The sequence below is a fragment of the Medicago sativa genome, chromosome 2 (assembly GCF_051527215.1).
Source record: "Medicago sativa cultivar Bolivia chromosome 2, Bolivia_mono, whole genome shotgun sequence".
NCBI lineage: Eukaryota > Viridiplantae > Streptophyta > Magnoliopsida > Fabales > Fabaceae > Medicago > Medicago sativa.
In genome coordinates, this window is record NC_140750.1 from 14,484,449 (window position 1) to 14,496,803 (window position 12,355).

The 12,355-nt window shown below is 33.7% G+C and overlaps 1 protein-coding gene across 3 annotated transcripts; it reads right to left on the reverse strand.

Annotated features, from left to right (window-relative positions):
* Positions 1-7,717: 7,717 nt before the first annotated feature.
* D6PKL2 (D6 protein kinase like 2) lies at positions 7,718-12,006 on the reverse strand. Of its 3 annotated transcripts, none has more exons than XM_085743169.1 (3): positions 11,908-12,006; positions 9,609-10,631; positions 7,718-8,790 (listed from the first exon to the last, which is right to left on the reverse strand). In XM_085743169.1, the coding sequence occupies exons 2-3, from the start codon at positions 10,541-10,543 to the stop codon at positions 7,902-7,904; spliced, it is 1,824 nt and encodes a 607-aa protein (XP_085599295.1). In that variant the 5' UTR covers positions 10,544-10,631; positions 11,908-12,006; the 3' UTR covers positions 7,718-7,901. The 3 variants fall into 3 exon arrangements, with proteins under 3 accessions (XP_085599295.1, XP_085599294.1, XP_085599293.1); XM_085743168.1 differs by having other exon boundaries at positions 11,897-12,006; XM_085743167.1 differs by having other exon boundaries at positions 11,713-12,006.
* Positions 12,007-12,355: the final 349 nt, after the last annotated feature.

The window sequence follows — 12,355 nt, forward strand, 5'->3', positions numbered from 1 at the left end:
TGCCATAGATAGGGAACTACATACATATACAGAGCTGGTGTCTGAAATGTACTTTGAGTAACTATTCAAATTCCTAAATACATTTTTCTTGACCTACTTAATTAGCAGTATGTATCATGCATTATTAGAAGAAATCAATCATGCCTAACCTAAGTTATGAATCCATTCATTCCTAATAATAATCAGATTAATAATTCATGTTATACATGTTGATCAGATTTACCTATGTATAATTTGACAGGCAATCAAAACTTGAGAACCATTTACATAGTTCTTTTTTCTTATCCATCAAAACTATGTGTGTCATCAGTGTCACTGGCCCTTTCTAAACATAGCCGCTGCTTGCATTTGTGCCCTTCGCATCAAGTATTAACCAGGTAACCTTCAATCTACGGCAACGGTGGTTATTGGTGCAAGCTACGGCGACGGTGTAGATCGACAACGGTGTCAATCGAGATCGGGAGTGAGAGAGTATGCGATACTGTGTGTTTCAGAGTGAATGGATTTGGTTTTTTTTTTTTAAACAAAAAAGGTTATTTTACATATATCTATTTAAACAAGAAATCAAAATCAAAATAAAAGTTTTATTCTCAGTCAAATGGTAGCTACTTATCATGATATTCACTACCATTACATTTCCTAGCATAACCATGGTAGCAAATCTTAGATTCTCTTGTAGTGGTGACTAAATTTGATGAAATGATTCAATGACAAAGTTTTTCATTAACTCACGGTTGTATACACAAGTGACATATCTCATCATTTTCTGCGCTTAATAATTGACATACCTTGTTTTAGATCATGTAGTGTTAAATTAAATTGAATTTACGTAACTACACATACTTTATACTCCTAAGATTTAGGTGTCGTCTATTTCTATAGCCATAAAGCGTTGACGGAATTCAAAACCCAGATAAAGTCATAAAAAAAGTGGTTGTTTTGATTTGCCTCTTTGAAAGTGATCCTGGGATTTAAGGGTTATTCTTTGACATGAATCTTCGTAAGCAAGAGCATACGCTCTTGATCAGCCTCATTTGGGCCAAGAGCACTATCCTTATTCAAAGCAAAAATTGTTGCTTTAATCTCCTCATGAGATGGAAGAACTGTGAGAATTGCATTAATATCATTTGTTATTAGCTTGGGGATTACTTCTTCGACAAGTAAGTGTTCCTGCAATACAAAGTTAGTACAAAATAAAGATTTATAATAATTAACGTTATGAGTTGCAATTTGTGATGAATCAATGGCAACATTCTCTCCATCTTGTAGAGTGGTGATCAATTTCCTAGTGGTTTTGATTTTGGATATTGTGAAAGTATTTGGTGTTTCTATCTCCCTTAAGGTGCCAGTTTAGGTTAGCTTTTTGTTTCCAAAATATTTCTTGTTTGTTTAGGGCAAGTTCAAAGGATGCAAATTTTTTAGTATTTCTGCTCCCTCTCCTTTGGGCAAATATTTTTATGCTTTCAAAAATGTTTTTATCACATAATCTTTTTTTATTATTGATGATGATGGTGTTTTTCTTTTAACCTTTTTGTATAATGACAAAAGGGAGAAACGAAGACGTGTATGTGATCTACCATTTTTGTATAATGAGATTTGATTAATAAAAATGTTGACACAACACTTTCTATAAGTCTTGCATCTTGATGTGCATGTTTATTTTCATCATATCATCTATCATATGAACATTCACATGTATTTTCTCTTAACTAGACTCTAACCCGTACGATGTACGGGTTTTGTAGAGTTTCTTATATAAGTATCAAAGTGACTATATTATTAATTTTAGAGTTACATTCAAAGTAATAGAAACAATGAAACTAAGTGATGTTGAGAGTGATCGACATGCAAAATCTCAAAAAAGAAAATTATAACATTAGTTTGCATCAACAAAAATGAACATGGAATAAAAGTCATAAATTAAATTATGTGAAATCAATCAACCATGAAAATAAACACAATAAAAATGAGTGTTAGTAGCTTAAAAAAAGGCCTTTAAGATTACATATCCATTTTAGAAGCAACTATATTTCAATAAAAATGTTAGTGGTCTAGTGGTAAAAGCTCTAAGGTGTTGTTATGGTGTTGTTATGGGATGGGTAGTTGGTTCAATTCCTTGCAAAACAATTTTAAAAAAAAAATATATTTAGACCCGCCCAAAAGGGCGGGATTAGGGTTAATTAAGGTTGATTGGAGAAGATCTAACATTTATAAATATATATATATATATATATATATATATATATATTAAGATATTCGTTCCTTTATATTATAAAAATGAAAAAGATTCGTTAGGATTTTTATAGAATTTTTCAAGCATGTGATAGTTTTTTTTGTTTTTTTAAGGAATGTGATAGTTTTTTGTTTCTTTTGTTTTTAGGGAGGTATGTGATAGTTTTATTTTCACGGGATATACCACGTAATAATTTGATTTATTTTTAATTTAGAAAAATATTGATTTACATTATGTCAATGTGTGGAAAGATGGGCATTCACATAGCTTCCTTTTCATTTTTTTTATTACGCTAACACATATAGATTATGAACGATATTTTATATAAAAAAGTTTATATAGATTAAAATTATAAGCATAAATATTTATGAATTTCAAATGTAACAAACAAAATTGTTTAAGGTATAGTTTGAATAACAAAAGTCAGCATAAAATCCTCTATTGTTTATAAATATAGTACAAATATATCATTAATAATTGTAACAAAAAAAATATCATTAATAAGTGTACAACAACTTGTCAAAAAAAAAAGTCTATAGAAACAATAGATATATACAAACGATGACACAACAGGATATGAATAAAAAGCTTATCAGCGAGGAGAAATATTAGGGATTGCTGCATTTTAGAAGGAATTTGTTAGTTTAAATTGGTGCGCTGCATTTTAGATGGAATTTGTTAGATTAAATTGCTGTTAATCTAATGCATAATTTTAGAGGGAAATTATTAGGTTAAGTTGCTGCAGACCTAATAAAATTAATAAATAAGGATAAAAAAGGCATGAAATTGGTGCGATGCATTTTTTTAGATGAAATTTGTTATGTTAAATAATTGCAAACCTAAAAATGTAGAAATTATTTGATTCAAAAAAAAAGGAGGATAGGAATGAAATTTGTTAGGTTAAAAAATAAGGATTCGGCTGGCCAAAAATATAGCAAACTTGATAAAAAAATTCGGCTGGCATTAAGTAATATGATTAATGGCTAAAATTGAATGGCGCCTAAATGTGCAAGATCCAATGGCTCAGAAAAGTGGAGGGAAAAATGAGGGGAAAATATTAGGGCAACAATAGCTTGAGGGGTTAAGCTTTAGTAAGTTAGGGTAGAAAATATTTGCTTCATAAAAAAAAAGGCAAGAGGATAGGAATATAATTGGTGCGATGCATTTTTCTAGATGGAATTTGTTATGTGAAATAATTGCAAACCTAAAAGTGTAGAAAATATTTGATTAAAAAAAAAGGAGGATAGGAATGAAATTTGTTAGGTTAAAAAATAAGGATTCGACTGGCCAAAATTATAGCAAACTTGATAACAAAATTCGGCTGACATTAAGTAAGATGATCAATGGCTAAAATTGAATGGCGCCTAAATGTGCAAGATCCAATGGCTCAGAAAAGTGGAGGGAAAAATGTGGGGAAAATATTATGGCAACAATAGCTTGAGGGGTTAAGTTTAGTAAGTTAGGGTAGAAAATATTTGCTTCATAAAAAAAAGGCAAGAGGATAGGAATAAAATTGGTGCGATGCATTTTTTTAGATGGAATTTGTTATGTTAAATAATTGCAAACCTAAGAGTGTAGAAAATATTTGATTCAAAAAAAAAGGAGGATATGAATGAAATTTGTTAGGTTAAAAAATAAGGATTCGGCTGGCCAAAATTATAGCAAACTTGATAACAAAATTCGGCTGGCGTTAAGTAAGACGATCAATGACTAAAATTGATTGGCGCCTAAATGTGCAAGATCCAATGGCTCACAAAAGTGGAGGGAAAAATGGGGGGAAAATATTAGGGCAACAATAGCTTGAAGGGTTAAGCTTTAGTAATTAAGATATTTGCTTCATAAAAAAAAAGGCAAGAGGATAGGAATAAAATTGGTGCGATGCATTTTTTTAGATGGAATTTGTTATGTTAAATAATTGCAAACCTAAATTTGTAGAAAATATTTGATTAAAAGAAATGAGGATATGAATGAAATTCGTTAGGTTAAAAAATGAGGATTCGGCTGGCCAAAATTATAGCAAACTTGATAACAAAATTCGGCTGGCATTAAGTAAGATTATCAATGGCTAAAATTGAATGGCGCCTAAATGTGGAAGATCCGATGGCTCAGAAAAGTGGAGGGAAAAATGGGGGGGAAAATATTAGGGCAACAATAGCTTGAGGGGTTAAACTTTAGTAATTAAGAAAAATATTAGGGCAACAATAGCTTGAGGGGTTAAGCTTTAGTAAGTTAGGGTAGAAAATATTTGCTTCATAAAAAAAAAGGCAAGAGGATAGGAATAAAATTGGTGCGATGCATTTTTTTTAAATGGAATTTGTTATGTTAAATAATTGCAAACCTAAAAGTGTAGAAAATATTTGATTCAAAAAAAAAAGGAGGATATGAATGAAATTTGTTAGGTTAAAAAGTAAGGATTCGGCTGGCCAAAATTATAGCAAACTTGATAACAAAATTCGGCTGGCATTAAGTAAGATGATCAATGACTAAAATTGAATGGCGCCTAAATGTGCAAGATCCAATGGCTCAGAAAAGTGGAGGGAAAAATGGGGGGAAAATATTAGAGCAACAATAGCTTGAAGGGTTAAGCTTTAGTAATTAAGATATTTGCTTCATAAAAAAAAGGCAAGAGGATAGGAATAAAGTTGGTGCGATGCATTTTTTTAGATGGAATTTGTTATGTTAAATAATTGCAAACCTAAATGTGTAGAAAATATTTGATTTAAAAAAAAAAAGAGGATATGAATGAAATTTGTTAGGTTAAAAAATGAGGATTCGGCTGGCCAACATTATAGCAAACTTGATAACAAAATTCAGCTGACATTAAGTAAGATTATCAATGGCTAAAATTGAATGGCGCCTAAATGTGCAAGATCCAATGGCTCAGAAAAGTGGAGGGAAAAATGTGGGGAAAATATTGGAGCAACAATAGCTTGAGGGGTTAAGCTTTAGTAAGTTAGGGTAGAAAATATTTGCTTCTTAAAAAAAAGGCAAGAGGATAGGAATAAAATTGGTGCGATGCATTTTTTTTAGATGGAATTTGTTATGTTAAATAATTGCAAACCTAAAAGTGTAGAAAATATTTGCTTCAAAAAAAAGGAGGATATGAATGAAATTTGTTAGGTTAAAAAATAAGGATTCGGCTGACCAAAATTATAGCAAACTTGATAACAAAATTCGGCTATCAATGACTAAAATTGAATGGCGCCTAAATGTGCAAGATCCAATGGCTCAGAAAAGTGGAGGGAAAAATGGGGGGAAAATATTAGGGCAACAATAGCTAGAAGGGTTAAGCTTTAGTAATTAAGATATATCTATATGTATCGTATGAATCTTAGTGTTTATTTGGTTGGAAGTTTTTGGATTAAATAAAATAAAATAAGGGTCATGCTAACCGGTGCCCCGGGGGCACTGGTTAAGCACACCATAAAAGGAAATCATTACTAAAAAAAGAAAACTTTTTAGGCTTTGTTTGGGAGTTTAGAGGGGAAGGAAAGGAAAGGCTTTGAGGGGGTGCAAAATATGAGGAAAAATAGAGAAATTTTTCAAAAAATTTAAAAGAGTAGTTTTTTAGTGAATGATAAATTAATGCATATGATTACTTTATTTTTAATTTTAAAAATATTATAACAACGTAAATTAAATTTGAAGAATTCTTATTAACCTTCCAAAACCCTCCGCCAATACAATTTTTTAGTTCCTCCAAATGATGAGGGTTTTGTATTATGAAGAAAAGTTAACCCCCCAAAGCCCTCCTCTCCCATTTTCTTCTATTTCATCCACTTACTTATTCCTTTTTTCTCAAGTTTTCCCCTCCCTTCCTCTCCAAACTCGCAAACAAAGCCTTAAACTTTTTATGAATTAATTATACAATGTTCACTACATTAATTACTATAAAATTTCCTTTTTAATACCCCTAATCAGTGCCCCGGGAGTGCCGATTAGCATTTCCCATAAAATAACGTCAACCACGCTAAGGTGATGACTTTTTTTTTAAGGAACTAAGGACATAATACACCTCCAATAATTAATTAACATTAATTATTTAACACATTACAAAATATTAAATAATTGATTCAATTAACCATAATTTAAAACAAAATCAAAATCTTTTGATTCAAAATCAAACGCTGATTTATACTACATCTTTTTTTTAGGTTTGATCTTTTATGTCCATTAGTTTGGTAGAATATTTGGTGTTCAAGAAATAAGTATGTGTTTGAAGCTACTGTTCTAGTTATAAGGTTTGTCTACCATTTTTTAATTTGTTGGAACGTATAAAGGTCTAAATAAGTATTGACTAGAGAATTTCTCTTCATCATATTCTTCGGAGAGGTCATGCTTGTGTGGATCGCCTTGCAAAGTTGGGTGTCAATAGTACCGAGCCATTTGTTCAACTGTGTGATCCTCCTACAAGACTTTCTTCAACTCTTTTGTGTGATGCTTTAGGTATCTTTGTTTTTTGTCAACTAGCCTAGTGGTTGAGCTCACACATTTTAAATGTGGAGAAATGAGGAGTATGGGACAATTGTACTCTTTTATAACAAATTTGTTCTTCAGCTATGTAAGGATATATTTATAAGATTTTAACATATAAGCAATTATTTATAAATCACTAATAATGGATTTAATGTGTGTATATAGACAGTGTATGAAGGTTGCTCTATAGGACTCCAGGTTGTTCAACCCTGAAAAAAACTGATCAGATGATAGCTTCCGATGAATATTCAGAAAAAACAAGCCAATTGAAAGAGAGTTTTCGATAGATTTGTACCATCGAAAGACACGTTCTAATAAATTGAGAGAATTTTGAGCAAAAATGAGAGACATGTAAAGCAACTTTCATGTTGTAAATGGAAACAGGCCACTAGCCCTCAGAAGGTGTCACAGAAAATTTCCTTCGAAAATAATATCATGTGAGTCATACACGATTTTATTAAAGTCAGGATGAACAAAGTGGTTGTTATCATTTTATTTTTCCTACAGAAAAAATGATTCATTAAACAACCAAATCATCTGCAATACAAAGAGGACACTCATCAATCCAAACATAGTCGATGCAAGATAAGTTAAATTTAGCTAAACTTCTAGAATGGAGTAATAGTCCAACACTATGTTCCTCGATCCTCGACAGCAAGGAGCGCCACCCTCCCCCTCACCACACTTTTCCACCCTCTTTCCTTAACACCAAGCCAATCTCCAAGAGAAAAGTGAACTACACGCAACTACATCAATCCACTTTTGTCTGGAACTTCACCCTCTGCTAACACCTCTCTTCTCTATGATATTTCCATTACTCCAACACTACTTCTCTTCTCTATGAGTTCAGTAATTTGGTGTAACTGAATTCAACTAAGCTTGCAGTTACATCTTACTAGAAGGTTTTCTAGAACCTAAGAATCTTAGATAGAGTTTCAAACCAAATATGCAATTTCCCTCCCCCAACCATCCAAGTGAGTAGCACCATTAGCAGTTCTTTTAACATGATTTAACAAGAAAGAATGAAAAGGATCGTTAATTCTTTGACAAACATACAATTCTTTTACCAACAAAAACAAACATACAATTCCTCATCATCTGTTCCTTGAAACATTAAAAAATAGTTCCCTCCGACTTCTAAAAGAAAACCATCTTTTTTGCAATCAATATATATTGTCTATGTCTTATAACTCTAGAAGAAATCAAACTCCAGGTAATTGTCAGAACCTTTCTGATTAGGAGCTGTTGACATGTGGTTAACAACGGCCTTATCGCCGGCAGACGATGCAGTTGGGGAAGGTATCTTCTCAAACTCAACAGCCTTTGGAATCTCAGGTGGTGTAGCACATCGGATCAAGGCCCAATTCACGCCTTCAAAAAAGGGATGTTGTTTAATCTCGGTTGCGCCTCTTTTATAAGCCAATCTGTGCTGAGGTTCCTTTACAAGCAAACCCCTGATAAGATCCCTTGCTGCAAAGCTAACAACAGGTGCTTCTGGAAATCGCAGCGGCTGACCTACCACGTTAAACAGCGTGGCTCGGTTCCCGGATCCCTTAAACGGAGTTTTGCCAAACAACAACTCGTATAGGAAGATTCCATAAGTCCACCAATCAACCGCACTGCCGTGACCTTCACCCTTGATTATTTCAGGTGCCAGGTATTCGTGAGTTCCAACAAACGACATAGAGCGAGCGTCGGTGGGCTCTGCAATGAGCTCAGGTAGAGGACTGACTTGATTGCCAAGTTCGGTTTTGGCCTTCCGTTCTTTCTTTGATTTGCTAGAAAAGAGCCGGGGTGAAAAACATGAGGTAGGAGCAACACAGGATGGCTGAATGCAGGATGGCGGCTCAATACATGCAGGCTGAGCACAGTAACCAGTATTCTTTCTTAAAGGCTCTGAATCAATCGACGAGGATTTAACTAGGGTTGGACTAACAGCACATCGGAGGGAAAGGTCAAAGTCGGAGAGCATAATATGTCCATCATCCCTAACAAGAACATTTTCTGGCTTAAGATCACGGTATACAATCCCGAGCATGTGTAGGTACTCCATTGCCAGTAGGACCTCTGCCACGTAAAATCTGCAAGTTATGAAAAAATTAGCAGATTGTTACCATCAATTTAAATTAACATCTTACAAAAACAATCAAAGAAATCATCATTAGGCTTGAGTATCAAAAACTGAAGATGTTAATGAATCTGAGAATAATTTATTTCCCACAAACAAGCTTTCAAAGATTTTCTTTTACTCTGATCGAGAATATGTATTTGTTTGATATCTGAAATTGCTTGGCAGGAGTACAATATTTGACTTCATGCAGGACTCAAAAAAGGCAAACAAGAAACAGAACAAAAGCAATTACATGCAAGTGTGTAATCCCAATTCTCAAAGGCTTAGAATACAGTACTTTCAATTAAGTGCGTAAATAAGAGTGTAACAAGACTATGAAGGTACAGAAACAGGAAGATTCCATTGCAAAATTGCCAATTGCCAATATACACATTCAAAGAGTTTTGCAGGGAAAGTTTTGGACCCAGTTAAATATCCAATTGAATCCCTCCTCTCCCCTACCCTACTCTTAATCAAACAAAATATATAATTAAATATTTCCCTCTCCTCATTCGAACCATACATGGTTTAAATCATTGCATCTGAAATTTGGTCCAGATTTCACATGAACTGTTACATATCATCCACAAATACATGACAACCTTTTTTTTCCCAATTCAATACTACAATAAAATATAAGTTGCATCATTTATAATGGGATGAAAACATTTTTAATTATTTGAAAGCCAAATTGAAGGTTTCAAGCAAATAAAATTGTAGAACAAGAGTTATTAAAACTAATGGAAGGAAATCAAAAGGACAATAAACTAAATTATAAATTGAACATACTTCACTGCCTGCTCAGGAAAATGCTTCCCTGGTTGTTTCTGCCGAAGAGTATGGAGGTCTCCACCCGGGCAGAATTCCATCACCAAGCACGAAAATTTCTCCGTCTCAAAATGAGTGTACAAAGTTGGGAGAAACGGGTGGTCAAGTGACTGAAGAATTTCCCGTTCCGTCTGAGCACGAAGTAACTTCTTACGACTTGCTAAAGACCCTTTGTCCATCACTTTCATTGCGAAGTAACATTTAGTTCCACTCAACTCAGATAAGTAAACGCTGCCAATATCTCCACAACCCAGTCTCTTCAGAAGTCTGAAGTGGCCTAAACCCAATGCTCCATCTCTAGTTCTAACCACTTGGATAGCTTCCCATCTCATGTCATTTGCTTTGTGAGGCTTGTTTACGCTGCTACTAAAGCTACTACAAGTACTCTCATCACTCACATCGCTGCTTGTACTTCCTCTACTTCCTCTGCAAATACTGCTCTTACCACTCTCAACAAAATCAGCTCGGTCACTGATCTTAGCACTTCCACTTGTCTTCGCAATACTGCTGGCACCATCGCTAGCTTTCGCAGAAACAGAACTGTTTTTCACACTTCCATATTCTGAAGTCTTTTTGTCTTGATCGATAGAGCTTTCTTGTGAGCCTGTGTTCACATTAACAACGGATGAGGAGGCACCAGAACCGAATTTACTACTCAGTGAATCAGCAGAAAAACCCTTTTGAGACGGAACACCATACTTCTTACTTTCATAAATTTCGCCGATATTCTGCTTTGACGTGTTTTGTACAGAGTTAGACAAATCTTCAGGCTCAGATTTCCCTGTCTTTTGAAGCGACAGCGAAGAAAACTTGAGGTCTTTCGCCTCAGGTGTTTGAATCCCGGATGTTTTCTGATGTTGTTTAGAGAGAGATCTAGCACTAGTTTTCGAGTCCATCAGAAAATGCTAAAGAATTTCAATTGAAATCAGATTGACCAAATTAATGGTTTAGCATCCATTTGCGTCTTCAAAAGTAACAAACAACCTATCAAACGAAAAAAAACTGTCAGCCATTTCAACGCAGTATGAATAAACATGCTCAGATTAACAATAACATCTTAACATGTAAACAAGTAGTCATCTTCAAAAATCCATTAAAGAAAGACATAGCATGATTGGATTAGCAGTGAGATTGACAAGATTACGGCGAGAGAAAGACATAGTATGAATAAACCGTGATTTTTTCAAAAACTACATATTAGAGCTTGAAGAAATTCACGGTGCTGCGGTGATTTTGCCAAACTCATCGCCCACCCAAACATACTTGGCCTATGTTTGGCACCACATTTGGAGCAACCAAAATTGATTCTGAAGGTGTAAAATTGATTTTAACATGTTTGGTTGCTCTCAAGTAGAATTGATTCTAGCTTGAAGCTAGGATTTGTAGCTTTCGAGTGTAAACAAGATTTTTACACTGAAATTTATTGTTCGACTAACTTTCCCGTAAATGTAATTAAAAAATAAAGCAAATTACATTCAATTTACAATCAATTCACTTTTAACTAAAATGAATTTACAAAATCAATTTTTGTCACAACAAAACCAAACATACACTTAGCATCAAAAAAAAATCAATTAACCAACAAAAAATTAGCTCACATTCAACACAGGACAAATAGATCAAGCAAATAAGTGAAAAAAACCACTCCCACTAAAACACAAAACTTGTACATCATAACATAACAAAAACCTTAAAAACATAATTAACCAACCTAAACCCTCAGACACAACACAACATATTGTTCATAAACAAACAGTGAACATAACATAACCTAGGACCCATTTAGCAAATCAACTATGAAACATGAGTAGTAAACTGCATGCAGAACATGATCATTAGATAAATTAATAAAGTTCAACAGTGATGAGTAACCAACAAGACAACAATAATAATTGTCTCAATAAATTTAAAAAACAAAACAAAAAAACAATAATATTAATAATAATAACTAAGAATATGAATTAATTAATAAAATTCAAATAGTAACAATTATGAAGGGTTGAACTGAGAAGAGTGAGAAAAGAGTAAAGTATGAGTCAATTTGGTTGAAAGTGCAGATTTTTACCATAAGGAGGAAAATGAAAGTGATGGAAGTGAATAAAAAATGGATCTTGATGAAGGAAACATGAATTAGGGTAGAATCATTGCAGATCCAAAGAGAAAGAGAGAGACCCAGATGCAGAAAAAAGAGATAAACTTGAAGAGAAATGGAAAGTGAAACGTTAAAAGGGAAAGTAAGATGAACCCACCAAAAGAGTACCTCTGAGTTTGAAGAATCAGAAAAACTTGGGTTCAGAGAGAGAGAGAGAGAGAGAGAGAGGTTCTTCTCTCTTGGTAGCTTTAGGCTTTAGAGAGAGACACTGGGCCTGTTGGCTGTGGTGGACTATTAGGCAGAGAGAGAGAGAGAGAGAGAGAGAGAGGAGAGAGAGAGGGGGTCAAAGTTTATGTTTTTTATTTTTCTTGAATGAATAATTTGAATGGTTTTTTGTCACTAAATCCAAGAGAAGTACAAATCACTAAATAGTTCTAATCGTTGGGCGTAGGTAGTTCGGTTGATGAGTTAAGGATTCGATCATTAGAGCATCTGACTAGGGTTTGATGATCGGAAAATAACATAGCATGATAACATTTGTTTATAAAAAAACTATAACTGAAGTGTTATGTGGTATTGCATCGGTATTTCATTCCCTTGTTCAATTAATCTGTTC